Raw genomic sequence first — 24,279 nt, 5'->3', positions numbered from 1 at the left:
GACAAAAGCATGGACTTAAGATTGAGTCAAACATGGATACCAAGCACTGTGTGACCTTGGGCACGTTGCATAACTTCTTTACTTCTTCAATGCTGTGAGATTTCTGTACTTCCTGAGGGGATTGAGGTGATGGAAATAAAATATGCTATCACAGTTTCTGGAGCTAGTATTATGTCACTTGTTTGTCTTTCTGTTTTTATCCCAAGACCTAAACTACCTTCTTGAAAGGAAGAGAGGAGAGAGCACAGTTAGAAGGAAGCTTCCGGAGAGAATGATTCTGGTAAGTACTCAGAACATTTAGTGATATGGTTTGGCTGTGTCCCCACCCATACTCTCACCTTGAATTGTAATAATCTCCACATGTCAAGGGTGGGGCCAGGTGAAGATAATTGAGTCATGGGGCAGTTTCCCCCATACTGTTCTTGTGGTAGTGAATAAGTCTCACAAGAACTGATGGTTTTATAAATTGGAATTCCCTTGCACAAGCTTTCTTGCCTGCCACCATGTAAGACGTGTCTTTCCTTTGTCTTCCACCATGTTTGTGAGGCCTCCCCAGCCAAGTGGAACTGTGAGTCCATGAAACCTCTTTCCTTTATAAATTACCCAATCTCAGGTATCTCTTTATCAGCAGTATGAGAACAGACTAATACATATAGTTTCTTCTCTAATTCTCTAACAATATAAATAATTTTAAAAATAGAATTGTTATCTCAAATGATAAATAAATAAAATCATGGGTTGATGAACAATCTTTATGCTTTGAATTCAATCTTTAGTTTATCATGTAAATTGTTATTTGGATTGAAGACAGTGAATAGCATGGTGCATGGTATCTTGGCTCATCACTTTAAAAAAAACTAAAAAATATTTCAAAGGAAATTTTTATATTCATTTCCCAGAGAAACCATGATAACTTAGGAAAAATATTTCTACATAGATGTAAGGTAATATGGCCTAACAATTTATGGTTTCTGATGATTAAATAATAGAATACAAAAGTAAATCTTGGAGAATCTGGATGAATAAACAGTTTATATCACTTTTGGTGTAATGCAGATCTCAAATGTGTCCTTTATTTTTGTATTCCTAGAACCTGGAACAGTGACAGGCATTGAGTGGGTATTTAACAAATGGTTATGTGAATGAATATAATCATCGGTAGTCCAATTCCAATTCCAATTGTACTGAGTCTATTTATAGTAGTTTCTAAGATATAGATAGACTTCTAAACTATATCTAAAGTTATAGCATATCTTTATTGCAAGTCTGAAACATACTTATTTAATGAAAAACAATGATTAGAAATATACTCAAATGAAGCCAGTGATTCTGTCTTCAACGTCATCCATCAGGGGTGATGTTGCCTCTAGGGGACATTTGGCAAAAAGTCTGGAGATATTTTTAATTGTCACAACTGGGGATGAGAACTACTACTAACATCTACTGGGTAAAGGTTAGGGATGCTGGTAAACATTTTACAAAAAATAGCCCCCCACGACTTCAACTAAACAGCACCAAGATTGATAAACTCTTGCCTAAGCCATGAATATTTGAGACTAGCACTTAGCGCATCACAGTGATATGTAATGTTGTCTTCTGCTTCCTACGCTGAATGATTGATGTACTAGTTCATAAGATGTGTTTTCCAGTCACTTAGGTACATTTTCTAAGATTGAACTTTATATTGCCTGCCCTTTTAAAATATGGCAGAGGCTATTCATCTTTAGTTAAAAACAAATAAATAAAAAACACAAATGACTGAGTCATATGAAGTACATTTTTAAGACATTATGCATCCTTCTTGTAGTGACATTATGCTGGTGCAGATATAATCTGCATCCTTTCTAAAACTGGAGATACTATATACCATTTACTCATCTCTGCTTGTGACTTATTTATATGGCTGTGATTTCTTATATCTCATGAAACAAAATATTGGCTTCAAGTACACTTCTAGAGCCTGGGAGAAGGCTTGGGATCGTCAAAAATGCATACAGTGCAAAAGTGGCAAAGATTATAGCAAACGATTGCTTCTATTTAATGTTTTCCACATGTCTTGACTTCTGTCTTCCTGGAGTTAACTGTCTACAGTAGAGTTCTGTCTTGAGGAGATGTGTAGATAGCTGTGGACCCTAGCCTCTTGTTTAGCATCAGCTGCAGTCTCTCCTCATCTACCAATACACATAGAAGCTTGTTTCTTTTTGTTTTATGTCTTTGTTTTTTACATTTTGTGTCTGTTACGAAGAGGTATAGCGTTCAGTGAAGAACCTGACTATTAGATTCGACATTTTGGGTTTAAATCCTTATTCTGACACTTGTACTTTCCCTCAGAAAAGTTTCATAACATCTTTAAGCCTCAGATTTTACATTTTTTTTATATAGGGACACTAAACAGAGTTGCCATGAAAACAGAAAAATGAGGAATGCATGCTAAGTGTTTAGACTGTTACTGGCAATGCAGTGAGCTTTCAATAGCTGTTGTTGTCATGATGATTATTATGTTTACCTCTCATGTTTTACATCTCTTTCTTGTCTCTCTTCTCTGTGCTCATAGTAATGGGATAATTTCCTCTCCAAACTCTATTCATCTCTCCTTTCCATCTATTCCTGTTTGAGGCATGAACATTTCAAGATGATGCTAGCAGAGACAGAAATGTGGCAGTTTTAATTTCTATATCAGGCAGGAGATTTAATGTATTCCACTGACAAAGAATCTCAAAAGTAATGCTCAATTGCCTGTGGTGATATCTTTTGCAAATTTTGAAATGTAGAGGAAGAATATTTACAGAAATATTGCTGTTGTAATATAAAGCAATTTGATATGTTATTCTTACTTTTTTGGCTTTTGTTTTCAATTTTATTCTAATTGAAGTAAACTAAAATGTATGTACTAAAAGTGTAAAATTTGATTAGCTTTGACATCACGATATAATTACCATAGTCAAGATAATACATATTTTCATAACTAAGGGTTTTTCCTGCCCTTTGTAATTATGCTTACTTTTTACCTTATCTGAAGTCCAGGAAGTAAAAATTTGCTAAATTCAGCAACATATGTAAATCTTGTTCTGGCTAAACTAGATGCGCCATGTTATAATTAGATCATCAAGAAGATACAAAAACTTTCTCTTTTAAAATCCAAGTGGGGGATGTAGTTGTGTCAGAATATGGGTTATTGGACTCAGAACTGTATAGTATTTATCTATTAGTTCACTCCCCAAATGTGCATTAAGCATCTACTACAAGCCATGTCCTGATCCAGGAGGTGAGGACACAGTTCTAAAGAAAATACATTCTCTGCCCTTGTGGAACAGCTTACTGGGGAGAGAAGTAATAAACTAAAAGTCTTCTGAGAAGAATGGGCAGTCACAGTTTACACATCTTAATGTAATGCAAAAAGAAATGGCAGAAATATAAAATGTTGTCCAAAGCACTAGGTGGTGATAGAATTTATCACCAAAAATGCATAAATATCATATATGCATAATAAGGCTTCAAAAATAAAAATAAATTTCTATTATTAACTGTAGTGTTAGTCAAGAGCAGAAAGGATACTAACATTCAACATAAATGTGCATTGATGCATCTTAAAATATTCTATTATTAAAATTCTTAGAAGGATAAGGACTAATCAAGAGCAATAAAGTTCAAGCTTTTTTTTACATAATACTGCAATAAAAACCCATCAACTTGTAAAATCAGATCTATAAAAGAAAATTTTCAACTAATTGAACAAGTTCATTTATTTTTAAAGAACAAAATGACAAACGGCATACAGTTGCTTAAGGGAGATGGAGAATTATTACATTATGCTCTAGTTTTGTTGAACAAAAATGGTTTATATTTTAAAGGTATCAAGTATTTTAAAATTTCAATAAGCAAACCTTTAGAAAGACAAACGGCCTCTCCCACCTTTATTGTTTAACGTACTATGTGCCACTTATTTTATATACCTTGACTCATATGAGATTCGAAACAACCTTGTTATGTATCATAGTTTCCCATTTAAGAGAAAAATTGATGATGGCCAGTTATAACACAACAGCTACTGACAGGGAAGCTAATCTCCTGAGAGAGATAGCAACAGCATATACCTTTAGCAGAGTAAACATCTGTCACAATTAAGTAAATAATTGACATGATGAATTAAGCTTCTATGTAACACTATAGTTTAAGAGGTAAATATAAAAATAGTTACAATGATTCATTTGGGTAAGATTATGGTTGATTTTTTTTTTCTTCTTATTCTGTTATCAAGGCTTTCTACAGCCATTATTATGTCTTACTTGTTGTACAGTCAGGTTAGGGTAAGTTATGTTTACATGTCTCAGGGGCTAAACAACAGGCAAGTTTATTACCGTTCCTATTGTTTGTCTAGCATGGATTGGTAGGGTGGCTTTGCACCTTGTAGTTACTCCAGTACCTCCATCTAGAGTCATGTTCTCATCATTACTATAGCTTGGAGAAGAAAATGTGACAAACTAATAACTGACTTTTGAAACATTCACCAAGAAATATTTCAGTACTTTTGTTCACATTTCACTGGCAAGAGAAAATCACATGGCTTTGCCTAACCTCAAAGAGGGTGAGAAAATGCAATTCTCTTCTATGCCTGAGACCAGAGCCAGATATATTTGGTAAATAGCACCAATAACTACAAAACTTAATAACCTTTAATGTTCTAAATACATTATATGAATTAAAAATTCCATACTTAAAAATTGATTATATCACTTTTTCCTGAAAAGTTAATTGATTCTTGGTAAGCAGCATTATGAGGCCTAAACCAAGACTGTTCTTCGGAACCTATTTATGCCTCCAACCTGTCCAGTGATATTTAATAATTTCAAATTCCAGCCACAGCCTCTTCTACAGGGTTGCTGGTGACTAATCTACTTTAGTCTTATATGGTTATATGCTCTGATTTTCAGTCTTGCCAGTCCCTTCATGATCTCTTTTGATCCACTTGTCTTTATTCTTGGGCATCTCTAGATGATGTCTGGTGTATCAACCACAGTAGCTGTTTCATCATGCTACCAGTTCACCATACCATTTCACAGCTCTGCACACTTGCATTTCCTATCTTACCTACTCTTAACATTACTTGAGACCCAGTTTAATTGTCATCTCTGTTTACTTTCTCCAACCAACTGGATCTCCTTGATTTCAACTTCCAGTTTGCCATAACACTTTTATATAACTCTCTTTTAGCATTTATCATACTGTACTGTAATTTATTTGTAACACTAGTGTTCAAGTATTTGGAGAATCAAAACATCTTATTCACATTTGGTTCTTCTTTGGCCAAGAAAGTGCTTGATAAGATATTACTTTATATAGTTGTATATGTCATCAGTATATAAAGTTTGTAAAGAAAAAATAATTTCCAAACTAATAAGGAAGTGAGCTCAAATTGAAGAATGTGATGGACCCTAACTGAAGCAGTAAATGTACTGCTATAGAAAGAATCTATGTTAGTTGATTGGCTACTAAATAGACAAATAAATTGACAAATAAATGTCATTTTATTTATAAAGTATATTTTAATATAACTCAAATTTCTTGGTTTTAAAAATATGAGTACATTACTCAAAGTGATCTATAGATTTACTGTACTCTCTGTCAAAATTCCAATAAAATTTTTTGCAGAAACAGAAACACTCATCTAAAACTTCATATAGAATCTCAAGAAATCCTGACTAGCCAAAACAATCTTGAAAAAGAACTAAGCTGGAGATCTCATAGTTCCTGATTTCAAACTTATTACAAAGCTAGTTAAAACAGTATGGTACCGGCACAAAGCAGACATATAAACCAATGGAATAAAAGAGAGAGCTCAGAAATAAACTCTCACATATGTGGTAAAATAATTTTCATTTTCAACAATAAACTCTAACATATGTGGTCAATAAATAACAAAAGAATAGTCTTTTCAATAAACAGAGATAGGGAGACTTGATATCCACATACAAAAGAATAAAGTTGGACTCTTACTCTTCAAGATAGAAAAAAAATTAATTCAAAAAACATAAAAAACCTAAATGTAAGATCTAAAATATACAACCCTTAGAAAAAAACATAGGGGAAAATCTTCATGACATTAGATTTGGCAATGATTTATTGAATATGACAGCAAAAGTATAGGTTTAAAAAAAGTAAAAATAAACTGGATTATGAAATTTGAAAATTTGCATCAAAGGACGCAACAAACAAAGTGAAAAAGCAACCCATGGAATGGAAGAAAACATTTGCAAATAATATATCTGATAGTAGGTTAATATCCAGAATATAGAAAGAATTACTGAAACTCAACAACCAATGAATCAAACAGCTAAAATAAAAAAAATCAGCATACAACTTAAACATTTCTCCAAAGAAAATATTCAAATGATCAATAAGAATATAGAAATGTGTTTAACATCATTAATCATGAGGGAAATGCAAATCAAAACCACAGTTAGATATCACCTTACACCCATCAACATGAGTACAATTAAAATATATGTATATATATGTTAGTGAGGATATGGACAAGTTAGAACTCTTGTGCACTGTTGGTAAGAATGATGTTATATCCATTATGGAAAACAGTATGATGGTTCCTCAAAAAGTTAAACATAGAAGTAATATATGATCCAGCAATTCCCCATCTAGGTATATATTGAAAAGAATTGAGAACAGGGCCTCAAAGAGATATTTGTTTACCCATGTCCATAGCAGCATTATTTATAATAGCTAAAAGGTGGAAGCAACCCAAGTATTTGATGAATGAATGAATAATATGTGACACATACATACAATGGAATATTATCGAGCCTTAAAAAGAAAGAAAATTTCAACACTTTACAACATAGCAACATCGATGAACCTTGAAAATACTATTTTAAGTGAAATAAACCAGTACAAAAAGACAAACACTGTATAATCGATTTATATGAGTATCTAGAGTAGTTAATTTCATAGAAACAGAAAGTAGACTGGTGGTTTCTGGAGACTATGGAAAGAGAAGTTGAGAATGGTTGTTTAGTGCATACAAAAGTTTAGTTTTGCAAAATAAAAAAGTTTTGGAGATTGGTTGCACTACAATGTGAATATTTTTAACACTACTGAATTGTACATTTAAAAATGGTTAAGATGGCAAATTGTATGTGTATTTTACCACAATCACAAATTTTAAAAATCTGAATACAAGACTATGGTATTGTTACATATGTTCTAAGAAAACTACAAATGTTTAAGAGTCTCTACTCTGAAACAGAATTTTGTTTTATTTTGCAAAATTCTTTAAAAGTTAAATTAAAAAGTAAAACTATTTATATATGTATATTAAATGAGTACTATAGTATTATAGAACAGTTTTACAATGTCTTTGGTAACCAATTCTATTCTCCTAAATAGTGAAGCAGCTGCAACAATAAATTAAACTGTACCAAGAAAACTGCATATATAAATATGCAAACAATACCACAATAGATCACTCACTGTGCATGTAAACTTTGTCCTGCATAATTTGGATTTACTCTACCCCACATAAAAGAAAAAAGTCATTTTTCAAGAATTATTGTTTAATGGCAGAGAAAACCATTCCATTTATCTCTGGTTTGCCAGTAGGCTCTGTGAATGCTTTTTGATCTTTGCTGTAGGCTAAAAGCACACAGAATCCTTTTTCAATAGTGTAAAAGCTCAGACCTGGACAATGTTTGGAAACCCCTTAGATTTGTCTTCTTAACACACAAATACAAGTATCTTTGCTAGGTTATTTCCTAATATATAGTAGTTGTTTTCTTTAATAATAGGAAAAATTATGTTTAAAATTATATTTTAAATATTGATCTAGTCTCTTCGCTGAATTTCTAATGGCATCTGATGATATTTAAAAGAAAAAAAAGGATCATTTGTAATTTTCAGTCTCTCAATACAAGACAGCAAGACAGCTCTCTGACCTTCAGCCATATTTTTGGAAAAGGAATTATAGCTTGTCATTTTTCATTGTGTTATTAATAGGGTAATTAACAAGTTAGTGTTAAGATTTTAAGGGCTGACTTAATTTTCTTTCTTTAATGCCAACTCAATTATTTCAATTGGATAAAAAGTTCATTGTGAAAGTGGAATGGGGGATTTAAAAAAAAATACTTAAATGACAAGTCAGAATCATTGTACATGTAATTAATTAGTACTTTTTGTACATTCTTTAAAAGTTAAATTAAAAAGTAAAACTATTTTTAAATTTATATGAAATGGATATTATAAAACATTCTAGTAATACCAGATTGTTTTAAATCTCAATTTACACTTCACAATTTTTACTGTATTTACAGGGGAATGTTCTTCCTTCATATTAAAGCTAATTCAAAACCATTTTGAATACTCTTAAAGACAAGAATATTTAGCAGAATAATTGCTACTCAGTGTTGAAGTTCAGACAATTAAGTGTTTTTAAGAAGTGATTAATAATTTTTTCAGTGTTAAATCACTAAAAAATTATGCTTGTTTAAACATTTTAAATTTGTTTTACATACAAAATGATGCCTTTGTTTATCATATTGATAAGTTTGACTTAATGTCAATTTGTTTCAAAGTATGAAAATTTGTATGTTAGTCAAGATTGGCTAGATCAGTGATTCTCAAGTGTAGTTGCTAAACTAACGGCATCATGATTACCCAGGAACTTATTAGAAAAAGAAATTATTAGGCCACAACTATACCTATAAAATCAGAAACTGGGAGTCAGTCTAGCAAGCAGTGTTTTATCAAGCCTTCCTAATGTTTTTAATACACATGGAAGTTCAACGACCACTTAACTGGGTTATACTATAGTAAAAATCATCCCCCCTCCCAAATCACAGTGATTTAACAGAACAAGAATTCATATCTCATAAAAGCCAGGTCTACTGTAGGTCCAGATAATTCTCCAGGGTAGCAATCTTTGATATTTTGGCGGTATTTTAGGATGCTTTGAACTTGGGCACAATTGCTATGTTGGGAAACGAATGAGTTGGAGAGGAAGAGCAAGGCAATTAAATGCGTCCACCTGGAAGTGAACAATGCCACTTATCACATTTCATCAGCTAAAGCAATCCACTTGGCCACACCAAGGATTTGGAAACTGCAACTCTTTGAGATTTAGAAGTGCAGATAACCAGAGATTTTGGCAAATGTGAGGAATGCCTACTACAATTAGCTATGTGTCCAAATGCAAGCCCCTGAATATAACTCTAGAGTTACTGAATCATAGAGATTTGCCTAGGAATCTTTAGTTTTAACAGTAGCCCAGATATTTTATTCTGTGTTATGAATTAAATTTAAAAACCAGTGCTTTGAGTTATAACTGTAATATATGTTACACAAAAAGTTTTGTTTTCTCAAAAGAAAGATTACTGGGCTTACAAAAATACAAGTATTTATGAATAGTAAAATAATTCCTTTGGGGATAAGAAGAGGTACATGTTAGGCTTTGTATTTTCATTAGGGTTTGTTAGCTAGAATTCTGTTTGTAACAAGATATTATTAGTATGCATTTAATGCATTCATGCAAAAAAATTATTTGTTTGGTTCCTTTTTGAGTCACTGAAATACTATCCTAGTGGACAGTGTTCCACTTCTAACTTGGAAGAACTCTGGAATGGACAATTAGCCTGTCTAGAATTTGAGTTTTAATTATTTTCTTGCATTCTGAAAAAGTTAGATTCTTAGATAATATTATGTCTGAATATACCATATATACTATATATTTAAAACAAGGTAAAGTTTATAGAATGTTGAGTAGCAAATATTAGGTCCCAGAAAACAGAAAACTGTGTGTATGTATGTATGTATGTATTGAGATGGAGTCTCGCTCTCTCGCCCAGACTGGAGTGCAGTGGCACTCAATTTCTATGTGGACAAGTCCGTACACTGAACTATAAAGAGGAGAAATAAGTCTAACATGGTCATTTATTGAATACTTAACTAAAAATAAGTGATTCTGTATCACAAATACCTCTAAAAAGTCTAGATCCTATCTGGATTAAATTTAAACCTAGGTTTGATACATGTGATACTCTAGGTCAACTAACTAACTGTCTTTTAAAATCAGTTTTCTGGCTGTGCTTGGTGGCTCACGCCTGTAATCCCAACATTTTGGGAGGCCGAGGAGGGCAGATCACTTGACGTCAGGAGTTTGCGACCCGACCAACATGGTGAAACCCCATCTCTACTAAAAAAATACTAAAATTAGCTGGGCATGGTGGCACGTGCCTGTAGTCTCAGCTACTCAGGAGGCTGAGGCAGGAGAATAGCTTGAATCCGGAAGGTGGGGGGTTGCACGAGCCGAGATTTCACCACTGCACTCCAGCCTGGCGACAGAGCGAGACTCCCTCTTAACAACAAGAAAAATGAATTTTTATGTGGACAAGTCCTTACACTGAACTATTTTTTGTTTGTGTATTTGTTTGAAACAGAATCTGACTTTGTTGCTCAGGCTGGAGTAGGGTGGTGCAATGATGGTTCACTGTAGCTTCAACTTCCTGGGCTCAAGCAATCATCCATCTCACCTCAGCCTCCTGAGTAGCTGGGGTTACAGGTGAGTACCACCACACCTAGCTAATTAATTTTTTTTTTTTTCTGTAGAGACCAGGTTTCACTATGTTGCCCAGGCTTACACAAAGCTATTTTAAAATAAATGACATTATTGTTACTAAAACAGTAATGAAACATATACATATGTAATCGTATATCTACAGATCTACATACACACACACACACACACAAAACAAATGACAGATGTCATAATAGTCTCCTTTGGTTTTTAGATTTTCCCAAAACTCATCATCAAAACTAAAACATGGCTCCTTTAGCTCAAAATTCTTAATCTATTTTCCCCGTGGTTATATTTTTCCTCCTTGCTTTTTCTGAAACACTTTTCTTTGGATATGGCATAATTGCTTAGTTTATTCAAGCCTTAGTTCAAATGCCATTTTCTAAGTAAGGTATTTTCTGACAACCCTTCTTAATACTGCAATATTTCTTCCCATGTACTCCCTACACATCTCTCCTGCTTTATTTCTCTTCATAACACCTATCACGTTTGATACTATAGCGTACACATATTTATTTTGTTATTGTTTATCACCTTATATTAGAATGTAAGCTCCATAAGGCAAAGAATTTTTATCTATTTTGTTTACTTATATATCTCCAGTACCTAGAACAGTGCTGACACATACTAGATAATTGATAATTACTTGTGGAGTAAATAAAGTAATAAAACAAACAAATCAGTAAATGAATAAATAGGTAAATAAATTGTAAGATATTTAGAGCTTCCATGACCAGGACAGCATCACTCCTGCTAAATTACTTATGTGAGGATGCTAAAAATAAGACTCACTACAGAAATGAAGATGAACTATTTTATCTACTAAAGTAACTCTTGCATCAAAAATAATATTCTAAATATTAGAATATTTAGAAATAATTTATAAATATTTAGAAATAATATTCTATTTTAAGGTACATCTTACAGGTGATGAATAGGCCACCAAATGGGAAAGACATATCAGGCAGAGAGGACAACTTGTGCACAGCAAAGAGATTGAGACAGCATAGCATGCTTGGTAAGAGAGAGCTATAATTATTCAAGGAAAGCTGCAGCACAATGTTAAGAGAAGGTATACCAGAAATTTAAAATCAGAGAGGCAGGAGAGTGTCAATGATGGACACTGTATGTGTCATGCTGAGGAACAATTCATTTTTCTCTGAACTGGGGAGACAATGAACAGCTTTAAGCTTGGGAATGACTTCATGAGACTATCATTTCAAAAAGAGACCCTTTTCTCTACCACAGGTAGATGCATTTAAATAGAACAGCAGGCAGGGCATGGTTCAGGCACTAAATGATATTAACTAAGACAGGGATAGAAGCTAGGAGTAAATTTGAGAAATGTGAGATAAAAATGGGAAGTCTAAGTGATCAATTGAAAATAGAGGGTGAGAGAGAGGAAAGAATCTAGAATGATCACTAGGGATCTGATGTGGGCAACCCAATAAAGAGGGAAATTCAGGAGTAAAAAGCAAATTTGGGGCAAAGATACTGAGTCTGGCTTTTGTTATGTTGTGTTAGATGTACCTATGAGACATTCAAATAAAGATGATCAGTGATGGCTGGAACTGTGAATATGGAGGTCAGTACAAACAACTGAAAATGTAGATTGGTGAGTCTACAGCATATAGATACAGAAACATGAGTCAAGTGAAAGGTTTTAGGGAGAGCGAGGTAAACAACGAGAAAACAAGACTGGGAATAAAATCTTGAACAACATCATGAGTTAAGAAATAGAAAAAGAAAAAGGAGTTTAAGAGTATGACAATGGGAATAAATGGCCAAAAAGAAGGAGGTAACACAGAATGACAGTGCAGAAGCCAAAGCAAAAGAATTTTATTTTTGCCCTGAAAAAAGGAATGGTCAAAATTTTCAAGTGTTTCAGAGAGATGATACAAGAACTATCCTTCCCACTTCACCACATGGAAAGGAAGATAGCCAAGAACAACGAAAGGCTGTAGGGGGCAGGAGGGCAACACCTACCAACAATGTGCATGCCAATATGCTTAAATTTAGAAAAATGTAAATTAAAAAATGGCAGTGTTTGACTATCACTAGAATTATTCTTCCTTCACATTTTCCCCCCCAAAATGCAAATATTATTGAGGTTTAGTACAAGACTTGCTCCTTCTATATTTTTAGATCTAGTATGGATTTATTTCACTATCTACAGAAACATGAATTGTGTGATTGCTACAGATTCAAAATTTGATTTTTGTCTTTCAGTGATGGCATATATTTTAAAGGTTTTAAAACTTGAGAATTAGTCCTATAAACATATTTGTAAATATTCACTATTATTTAATCAGAACCCAATAAATAATTTTCTTTTCTTTTTTTATACTTTAAGTTCTGAGGTACATGTGCAGAACATGCAGGTATGTTACATAGGTATACATGTGCCATGGTGGTTTGCTGCACCCATCAAGCCGTCATCTACCTTAGGAGTTTCTCCTAATGCTATCCCTCTCCTACTCCCCCACCCCCTGACAGGCCCCAGTGTGTGATGTGCCCCCTCTGTGTCCATGTGTTCTCATTGTTCAACTCCCACTTATGACTGAGAACACGCGGTGTTTGGTTTTCTGTTCTTGTGTTAGTTTGCTGAGAATGATGGTTTCCAGCTTCATCTATGACCCTGCAAAGGACATGAACTCATCCTTTTTTTATGGCTGCATAGTATTCCATGGTGTATATGTGCCACATTTTCTTTATCCAGTCTATTATTGATGGGCATTTGGGTTGATTCCAAGTCTTTGCTATTGTGAACAGTTCTGCAATAAACATACATGTGCATGTGTCTTTATAGTAGAATGATTTATAATCCTTTGGGTATATACCCAGTAATGGGATTACTGGGCCAACTGGTATTTCTGGTTCTAGATCCTTGAGGAATCACCACACTGTCTTCCACAATGGTTGAACTAATTTACACTCCTACCAACAGTGTAAAAGCATTGCTATTTCTCCACATACTCTCCAGCATCTGTTGTTTCCTGACTTTTTAATGATTGCTACTCTAACTGGTGTGAGATGGTATCTCATTGTGGTTTTGATTTGCATTTCTCTAATGACCAGTGATGATGAGCTTTTTTTCATATGTTTGTTGGCCACAAAAATGTCTTCTTTTGAGAAGTGTCTGTTCATATCCTTCACCCACTTTTTGATGGGGTTTTTTTTTCTTGTAAATTTGGTTAAGTTCCTTGTAGATTCTGGATATTAGCCCTTTTTCAGATGGATAGATTGCAAAAATTTTCTCCCATTCTGTAGGTTGCCTGTTCACTCTGATGATAGTTTCTTTTGCTGTGAAGCAGCTCTTTAGTTTAATTAGATCCCATTAGTCAATCTTGGCTTCTGTTGCCGTTACTTTTGGTGTTTTAGTCATGAAATCTTTGCCCATGCCTATGTCCTGAAAGGTATTGCCTAGGTTTTCTTCTAGGGTTTTTAGGGTTTTTGGTCTTACTTTTAAGTCTTTAATCCATCTTGAGTTAATTTTTTTCTAAAAAAAATTTTATGATTGCTTAAATAGGAATAAAAAAATAAGTTCAAGCATAACCAACTGTGTGGAAATACTACTACACCAAGCAATGTAATCAACTATATCCAAATAATTAAGTTTAACTCATAATTGCTAATTGTATTTGCACTTGGAATTAGAGAACACAGCACTTAAAGCTTGTATTTAAAATGTACAACATATAGTCATCTGAGATCCAAATTACCCCACTCCCTAAATAAAATTGAAATTATTTGATTGTATGCTTGATAATATAAAAATTATCTTATTCAAAAATTAGTGTCTTCCAGGAATATACATTTTTATATTAACTTTAATTTTATTTTATCCTATTTAAATATACGTGCAAGATAAAATAAAATGAGTTTTCACTATTAATTGACTTTCCATTATATTATGCTAACTCCAAAAGCACACAAAAATGTATCCAAAGCAGTCTACAAATATACTTCATCCAAATGAGTAAAGTTAGTGTTTTAAGAAAGTGTTTTTGTTTTTGCTTAAGATAAAAGCTTTGGCTCTTTTTTTTTCCTGTGATCATATCATAGAAATTAGTCTAGGCTCAATTTGGTAAATATTACTATTTCTAAAAATATTACTGCTTTTCCTTCACTAATGAAAAGAATGTACATTCTGTCCGTAAGCTCTTCTCATGTCTATATTTATCTCCATGGCTGCCCGCCCATTAACTCATTTCTTTCGTACTATCACCCTATTTTTATTTCATTGTTTTTTGTTGATTTTCTTCATTTCCTAATACTACAAACAAGTTCAAATGAAGGGCACAGCAAAATGCCAATGGAAGCATTATATGCCTGCCCAGACCAAGTTCCTATTTTTAAGATGAATTTATGATACATACAATACCACTGAATGATAGCAAGTGAATATTTCATAGATGTTTCAAACTTCATATGCTAAGAAGCAGACATCGTCTTCTCTCTTGAAGCTCTTTTTCTTGTTTTCCCCTTCTAGGTAAATGTGCCACTGATTAGTATCCCCAACTAGGAACATAGAGTAATTCTTATTTCCTGTCTTCATCACTCCTTCCTGGCATCCACTTACTAAATTCTACAATCTATATCTCCTAAGTCCTCTTAGAATTCTTCACATCAACATTATTCCATCAAAATCTTCTTAATTGAAACTGTCATCTCTTTTCAACTCGGCTAATTCAGGAATTCTCCTGCTTCCAGTGTTGCCCTATTGCTCTCCATATCTCATATTCCCAACACATTCTCCACACTACAGTCAGAAAGCCATTACCAAAAATAGTTCTCATCATGCCATTATCTTGCTTAAAATAATGATTTTTAAAAAGAGCCAAAAAAAAAAAACCCACAAAATAAAACAACAACTAACATCATGTGACAGTATTTAACAGAGTAGATTCTAAAGTTGACTGCCTAGTTTCAAAACCCAGATCTATCACTTATGTGCTATGTAACCTTGGGCAAATTACTTCGACTCACTGCATCTAAATTTTCTCATATTAAAACAGTGGGATTACAAGCTACGTGTTTCTTCTGTTTCTTTCCCAGAACTCTAAATGATATGCTCTTTGTGTGTATGTGTATGTGTATTTGTAGAGAAACAGACTGGAAAGAAATCTAAAATGATTAACTCAATAGTAAAAAATCTTGATTATTTTATTTTTATTGAACTTTATTGTAGTTCCTGAATTTCCTATAATAAACATGTATCAATTTCAAAAATTGTGAGATTAATAATTTCTTTATCACAGAGTTTAGTGAAGAAAAAATGGCACATGGCCCATAGCATTTATATTGTTGAAAGTTTTAAATTCCTGTTATGTTTCCTCTGTGAGACACTTTACATGACAACAATCCTGTGAAGTATGATACATATTATCCTCACCTTATATATGCATCAACTCTCAGACTTTTAGTAGTCAAATCCCTTGCTAAAAACTATATGACAGGGTCAGGATTTCAATCTAGAATGTCCTGATACCAAAGACCATAGTAACCACAATAGCCTAGGCTGACAGATGGCCCTCTATGTCTTTTTCTGAGTTTCCAGGAAAAAGGTGAATGGATATATGCCAATTTTTGAGGCACTCCATGGTGGTTTGAAAGCAGGCTCACATCACACAAACATCACTGATATTGCTATAACCATGCAGATTCCAGGGCAGGGTGAGCAAGAAAAGGTGGACTTGATAGTACAAAGCTCTCTGTGGTCTCTCCTACCCTAGCTTTTCATAAAATCCATTGATCATTCCTCATCTTCCTTGTTTCTATTACTCAGTCATAATGAAGTGCTTGCAATTTCCTGACAAACTGGCTCCCTCAGTCATCTTCACATTTACACATGTTGTATGTACTCTGTAGACTCTTCTCCAGTTGCAGCATTTTACTTATCCTTCATGATAATTTTATAATAATGTCACTTTCTCTAAAACTCTTCTCCATCCTTTCCAGGCAGCTTCTTCTCCTGAGCCCTTCTTCTCCTGAGATGTCATGATACTGTTTTCTTGCCTCTCTGTGCACTTGTTACACTAAAGTACAGTGTTATTCTCTCCTAACTTACTCTACTCTGAGCCCATGGGGAAGGTCAAAGTTTTATCTATAATTCTTGTCCCCTCTGCCTAAGACAGCAGCTTGTATACAGAAATTTAATAAATAATTGCTCAAATAAGAATACATATATATGTATATACACACATATATATGTTTAACTGCAGTTGAAATCAAAGAAACACAATTCACTCGAGCTTTCTTATAAAATTTTTGAAATCATAAAAGAGTCATGTCCATATATCTGAAAATTATGGCTGAATCTATTTATTCCATGGCAAGTACTTAAAGGCTACTTAACCAAATTTGACTTTGGCAGAATACTTAACTCATTGGAATTATCTTGCTAAAAAATTGATATAACACATCTTCCTATTATTAAGAAGTATTAAGGTATTTCCACAACCAGGCAACATTCTAGATGCTGGTGATAAAACAGTGAGCAGCCTTAGGTTCCCCCTGCTCAGATGTGTGGTTGATCCAGCAGAAGATCCACTCAAGAAAAGCCATTCAGAGTGTGATGAGAGTTCTCATGGCGGTGGGGATGGTCATGGGAGTTTCCATGGTCCTTTGGGATGTGTTTGGAGAGACCTATTCCAGACTTGAAAGCAGGGGTCAGGGCAGCCTTTCTTTGTGACACCCAAACCAGATGGTGTGCCTGAGTGTGTTTGTGCAAATGTGCACATGTACGTGTGCACTTTGTGGCTAGGAGGAATAGGATCAGAAAGAGAGCTTTCCAGGTAAACAGAATATTATTTTCAACAACTAAAAGGTGTCTACTGGCTCAATTTGAAATAAATTAGTGGGGGATTTGGACTCTAATATCACTGGACAAGTATAGGGGCTATATCACACCAAGCATTGTAAGTCTTCTGAAAAATGCCTTAGAGGAATGAGAAGCTATTAAGAAGGAAATGGATCAGAATTGCATTTTTTTAAAAATTACACTAACTGCAATGGAAAGACTAGAAAAAGGGGAGACCAGTTAGAAGGCTTTTCATCATCCAGCTGACAGAGGGAGGTGATTTTGATCTAAGAAGTGGTAGGGGGTAGGAAAAAAATAAAAGATTTGAGAGATCATACAAGTATAGAATTGACAACCGATTGTTGTGGAGCCAAAAAAAGAACAGAATCGAGGAAGATGTTCATGTTTCTGGTTTAGGCTCTGGTGAGCAGGAGAGCCAGTCACTGGAGATAACAGGTATGATGTCATGATCACCTGTTTCCTTTGGGACACACAGAATTGTTTTGAAGATTAAGTGAAATAGTTTACATGACAGCAACTAATACAATGTCAATTCATAGTGCATTATAGCTCATTTCTGCAGGCATTTCCATTCCCTTCTTGTCTTTTCTGAAGTTGTACCAGTAATTTAGTAGCAAAACTGGGAATAGAATCCCAGGCTTCTGTTTACCAGTCCAGAGTTTTTTTGTTAATGGACTGCTGATCTATAAACAAAGATGAAACACAGGGATTTTAAAGCAAATACGAACTTATTCTGGAATTGCTTACAGGCTGTCATCTAGCCAACTTATTTTTAGTTTATATTTAAAATGAATCATATGTTCCAAAATGACTGACAGAAACACAGCTTTGTTTCTGAAGCCAATTCTTTTCCATCATTTTTGGACATCATTCAGAGCTATAACAGACTTTCAGGGTGTTTAAAAGCATTCATCCATGACAACAACAAATGCTAATTATCATAAAAAATAAATAGCTCCTGTTAACATCATTTTAAGAATTTATCCTATTCTAGCACTATATTTCATTTATCATCCCATCTGTTTTGGGGGTGGGAACAAAGACTGGATGAAAGTATAATTATCATGTATCAAACTGGACAACACAACAAAAAAGAAATGAATACAAATGGGAACAACAACATACATAATAAATAAATATGGAAAGGAAAAAGGAAACATGTAAATAAAATGGCACATGTGTGTCCTGCAGTAAAAGCAGATACATAAGTCCTTCATAGAGACACTAATGTTTATCTTATTGTGTATGAGGTGGAGTTTTTCCCATTTCAGTTCACAGTCCAAGCTATAATCAAATTTCCTATCACATCATCAAATAGTCATCTTGCTCTTTTGAGAAGCTGACAAATTCTCTTTGCTGAATTCTATCATTAAAACTCTACCTTGCAAATATTCACAAACTATGCATCAAGCAAAGGTCTAATACCCAGAACCTATAAGAAACTGAAATAAATCAACAAGCAAAAAACAAATAACCCCATTAAAAAAGTGAGCAAAGGACATGAACAGATACTTCTCAAAAGAAGATGTACATGCAGCCAACAAACATATGAAAGAAACGTTCAGCATCACTAATCATCAGAGAAATGCAAAACAAAACCTCAGTGAGATACCATTTCACACTAGTCTGAATGGCTATTATTAAGAAGTCAAAAAAATAAATGTTGGTGAGGTTACAGAGAAAAAGGAATGCTTGTACAGTTTGGTGGGAATGTAAATTAGCTCAGCCATTATAGAAAGAAGTTTGGAGATTTTTCAAAGAGCTAAAAATAGAACTACATTTGACCCAGCAATACCATTACTAGATATATACACAAAGGAAAATAGATGATTCTATCAAATAGACACATGCATGCATATGTTCACTGCAGCACTATTCACAACAGCAAAGACATGGAATCAACCAAGATGCCCATCAATGGTGGATTAAATAATGCAAATGTTGTACATATACACCATGGAATACTATGCAGCCATAAAAAAAACAAAATTATGTTCTTTGCAGCAACATGGATATAGCTGAAATCCATTATCCTAAGTGAATTATGGAGGAACAGAAAACCAAATACTGCATGTTCTTATTTATAAGTAGGAGCTAAACATTTGGTACATATGTACATAAATTTGGGAAAAAATAGACACTGGAGACTACAAGCATGGGGAGGGACAGAAGAGGTTAAGGGCTGAAAAACTACCTATTGGATACCATGTTCATTGGGTGTTGGGTTCAGTTGTACCCAGTGCTCAGCATCATGCAATTTAGCCTTGTAACGAACCTGCACATGCACTCCCTGATTTTAAAATGAAAGTTGAAAAAAATTCTACCTTGCGACTTTGAAACATAAACAAAAAGACAAGAAGTCTGGTATATATTAATAAATACATTTCAAAGGGACTCTTCTGCCTATCTTAGAGTCAGTTCTATCACATTAAATAATCAAAAACACTCAAGTTCTCAAAAATACTGTAAAGTAAGAGGCAACAAATGGTCAGTTACAAGTGCAATTATCCCACTGCAAATAGTATTAAAAATATGAGTAATTACATGTCCCTCAATAGGGATTAGAAGCTCAACAAGGGCTGGGCCTTTGTTTCTTTTAGTGGCATATAATTCCTTTCGTGGCATATAACTTTCCCTGGCATGTATCAGTTGATAATCAAGATTCATTGAATTAAATGTTGCACAAAATGTAACAGCAGTATGTTTTATTCTTCAGAGGATTTCAAGACATATTTATTCTATGAATAATTCTGTAACAATTCTAAGTTAGCACTACCACTTAACTAATCAGACCTTTCAAATATCCAAGTATCTATGTCACCTTCAAAGCCAAGGGAGTGGCAAAGTTTCCTTTAAATAGTAACTAGTAACTAAATAGTAAGCATTTTAATAAATTTGAGGTCAGGACTCCAATAAATGTATATAATCAACTAGCTATACATGTGTCCCTATTTATATTTGCCTCAATGATATGATTGAGAATATAATTTAAAGCAGGAATAGATCAATTACATGAGGCTGTATTTTGCCAAATTATTGTAGGACCTGATTGCAAAGTCCATTATCTATTTAGTGAATCACTTAAGAACCACATGTATTAAATAAAAATGCCACACATGTGCATGTGCACACATACACATAGGATTGTGAAGAAAGGTAATATGTCTATAGACATTTTGAATACTTGTCAATTTTCTTCCTCCTACAAGGAGTTTAAGGACAATAATTAATACAAAATATCACATGTATGATGTACATATCTGTGTGCATGCACATATGTATATAATGTATACATTATAAGGATATATGATGTTGGGACCGCCTATACATGAATTACATCAGGAAGGAATGGAGAAGTAAACAATCCACAGATTAACAATGCACATGTATCTATATTTATATATTTTTGTAGATGACCATCCATAAACATAAGTGGACCAATTTGCAACTGAGGATCCCTTGGATCATTTCATTACACATACTCACAGAAATCATTCATATAGAACCTGACATTCAAAATTTGGAACACAGAACTTTACCAATGACAAAGAAGTAATGATTTAGGAAGAAAGCAATATAATAAATTTAATAGGTTTAATTTGAGCTAAAAGAAATATCAAACATACTTATTTTTAAGGACTCAATGCTGTATTCCTAATTTTTAATTATTTATAAATATTTCATATTTTAAATAAGAAAACAAAATTACTCTAATTTGTATCCAGATGCATTTCAGTCTTTCTTATCTAAACGAAAATGTTTTTGAAATTATTTTCCCTTTTTTTAATCCTGTAGCTCCCAGTTTCCTATTCCCTTGAAAGAGTTCTTATCTGTCAATTTGCAGATGACCAATTTTATTGGCAAATGGGCAAATTTCTGCACAGAGTTCTATATACTGCACGCATGAACAAAATGTGCTCTTGGCATACTTTGAGAGAATTTAAATTCAAATGAAATTCAATCTCAATGTAATTATGAAAGTATAGTGAAGTGCCCTAAAATAAAATGTTTTTATGTTCTAATTTAAAGAGCACTGTTTATATTGTTGATAAACATCTTAAAGTAAAATTAATTATCACTCTATAGTAAGCAAAATAGTATGCAGCTGCTTCACCAATGTAACTTCCAATGAAAATTAAAATTTCATTTTTGTTACTTTATTGTATTTCTCTGAGACTTGTTTTTAACTGATAATTCAAGATAACCATTTGTATGCAAAAATAATAAAATGCATTAACACAAGAAAGCAGACAACCTGTAGTTAGCAAATATTTATTAAAATATTCCTTTAACTCACTGAAATAAATATCATTTAGTAAATTCTATTTTCTAAGTCTCTAAATGACATCTACACAAAAGCAGTTCCACAAACTTGAGTGTTTCAGTGAATATTATACTGTTCCACATATGAGCAAAAACTTTCCTAACCTTAACATGCCTTATAAAGTTTGTTACGTTTTATATGGATTCTTTGCACATAAACAGCCAGATAAAATAGTAAGGCATAATTCTGAATTTCTTGGCAAGTTTCACTGACTCATCACAAGGCTTTGCCTTGAGAAACTACCCTAGCAAAAACTTCATAGCAGAAAAATTCTTTAAATAAATATTTCAGAATGGGTCCAGTGGCTCACACCTGTAATCCCAGCAGTTTGGGAAGCCAAGGCAGGTGGATCATCTAAGGTCAGGAGTTCGAGACCAGCCTGGCCAACATGATGAAACCCTGACTCCACTAAAAATACAAAAATTAGCCAGATGTGGTGGCGTATGCCTATAATCCCAGCTACTTGGGAAGCTGAGACAGGAGAATCGCTTGAACCTGGGAGGCAGAGGTTGCAGTAAGCTGAGATTTCACCCTCACATGCCAGCCTGGGCGACAGAGTGACTCTATCTATCTATCTACACACACACATACACACACACATACAGACACACATACACACACACACATTATTCAACATGATCTAAATTGTTAGACCATATTGTTTTTGAATAAATTGTTTTTGAAAACACGGATTCTTACTTTTTAAATGACTGGAATTCTAAATATATATATGTGTGTGGGTGTGTATGTGTATGTGTAAGTGTGTGTGTATCTATCTATCTATAATATTGTTTACTACATCTATCCTTCATTCAACCTACCAAACTAGCTGATCTTTCACAGGAATAAAAAAATGCTTATTTTACAAATACAGAGAAGAAGTATTCAATATAGGTATTCTTTGTTTGGATATGTGAAATTAGGGTCGGTGTTTGATTCTGTCTTTCTACCCCTTAGTTGAATTTTCAAAAATCAAAATAAAGCACATAAGAATACAATAAGAACCTGGAATGGGCTTCAGAAAATTATCTATATTTAAAGCATAGCTCCAAAAGATACTGATTTTTCTTACCAGTGCTGTCATCATACACAACCGTGACGGTTTTCCACTTGAAAAACTGCACCAGGTCTAAAATGGCACGGCTGAGTGAAGAGAAGTCTGGGTAGAGACTGACATAGAAGGAATCTTTGTTGTCTGACACCTGGTGCTTCCAGCGGGTCTGTATGTGGGGAACTCCCAGAGCATTGCAGATGGACTGCACTGCGTTTGCTGATGAGCTGTGTGAAGGCCCGAAGATGGCAGCCACCCCAAGAGACAGCTGATCACAGGCTGAAGAGAAGATAAAGGTCTGTCAATAATGAGAGGAGAGGTGCCAGTGTGCCAGCAGATACCACATTATTATTTTAAACCCAAAGGTATGATCCTCAAGAAAGATTTGTGTTTTTAAAAAATATATATCTACTTTTCACTAATTTAAAATTTTGTCTGACTCTGAACATTTTCCGTTTGTTCCAAGGGAATTAACTCACCCTGCAGCTCAATGTTCAAATAATTCTATAAATAATGTCAGGGGAGGGAGACAGGCAAGGAGAGAGAGGATGAATATTTTTTAATTTAAGGGGGCAGTGCTTGTTTTGGAAGACTAGTTTATATGAGGGGAATGAGGGAATAGTGCAGCTTCTCAAATTCACTGAACAGTTTTTACATTTTCCATTTCTTAATCAAAAGCCACATGGTTCCCCCTTTACTCGTGCAATTAGCTATGCTCACATACAGATGAATGTTTCCACGTATCTGATGATACAGGTCAGGTTATGCAAACACTCAGCCACACAAAACCTGCTATAGCTCTTAGAGAGTGATTTCATATGGATCAGTCTCACTGAGTAGAAAAACAGCAAAGTTATTAGACAAGTACTCAGTCAGCTTTATATATTTGGCTTTTGGATGCTGTGTTTTCTATTATTCTATTTTTTAAAGTTTGTATTTACTCACAGAAAATTTTATTCATATCAATAATAACCACAGTAATTAAGAAAGGCAAACTAGAGGATATTCAGATTAAAATAGACTGTGCCATGACCTGAACTTTCTATAAGGCACACTGACACAAATAGAGAGCTTGGGCCTAGAAAGTGAGTAATTATTGGGAACACAAAAATTATCTTTAAATATTTGAAGACCTGACATGTGAAAGAAGCTTAAGTTTGTTTCACTTGATGGGCAAAGGGGAATTAGAAAAAAAATAGAAGCTTCCCTTGAATTTTTACCCACTTTATTATTTATTTATTATTTACTTTGTTGAGATAGAGTCTCAGTCTGTCGCCCAGGCTTGAGTGCAGTGGTGTGATCTCGGCTCACTGCAGCCTTTGCCTCCCGGGTTCAAGCGATTCTCCTGCCTCAGCCTCCCGAGTAGCTGGGACTACAGGCACGTGCCACCAAGCCTGGGTAATTTTTTGTATTTTTAGTACAGACAGGGTTTCACCATGTTAGCCAGGATGATCTTGATCTCCTGACCTCGTGATCCACCCACCTCGGCCTCCCAAAGTGCAGGG

At 34.0% G+C, this 24,279-nt stretch overlaps 1 protein-coding gene across 7 annotated transcripts in view; it reads right to left on the bottom strand.

The window, feature by feature from the left end:
• The window catches only part of GRIK2 (glutamate ionotropic receptor kainate type subunit 2), a 1,201,011-nt gene that overhangs the window by 421,918 nt on the left and 754,814 nt on the right, over positions 1-24,279 (bottom strand). For all 7 annotated transcript variants that reach the window (XM_054557912.2, XM_063724917.1, XM_063724918.1 and 4 more), the window contains one exon: positions 22,796-23,053. In XM_054557912.2, coding sequence (XP_054413887.1) covers positions 22,796-23,053 — 258 coding nt within the window. The remainder of the gene's footprint in view (positions 1-22,795; positions 23,054-24,279) is intronic.

The sequence above is a fragment of the Pongo abelii genome, chromosome 5, assembly GCF_028885655.2.
Source record: "Pongo abelii isolate AG06213 chromosome 5, NHGRI_mPonAbe1-v2.0_pri, whole genome shotgun sequence".
Classification (NCBI taxonomy): Eukaryota; Metazoa; Chordata; class Mammalia; order Primates; family Hominidae; genus Pongo; species Pongo abelii.
Note: the sequence above shows the minus strand (reverse complement) of the source record. Positions and strands in the feature narration are given on the sequence as shown.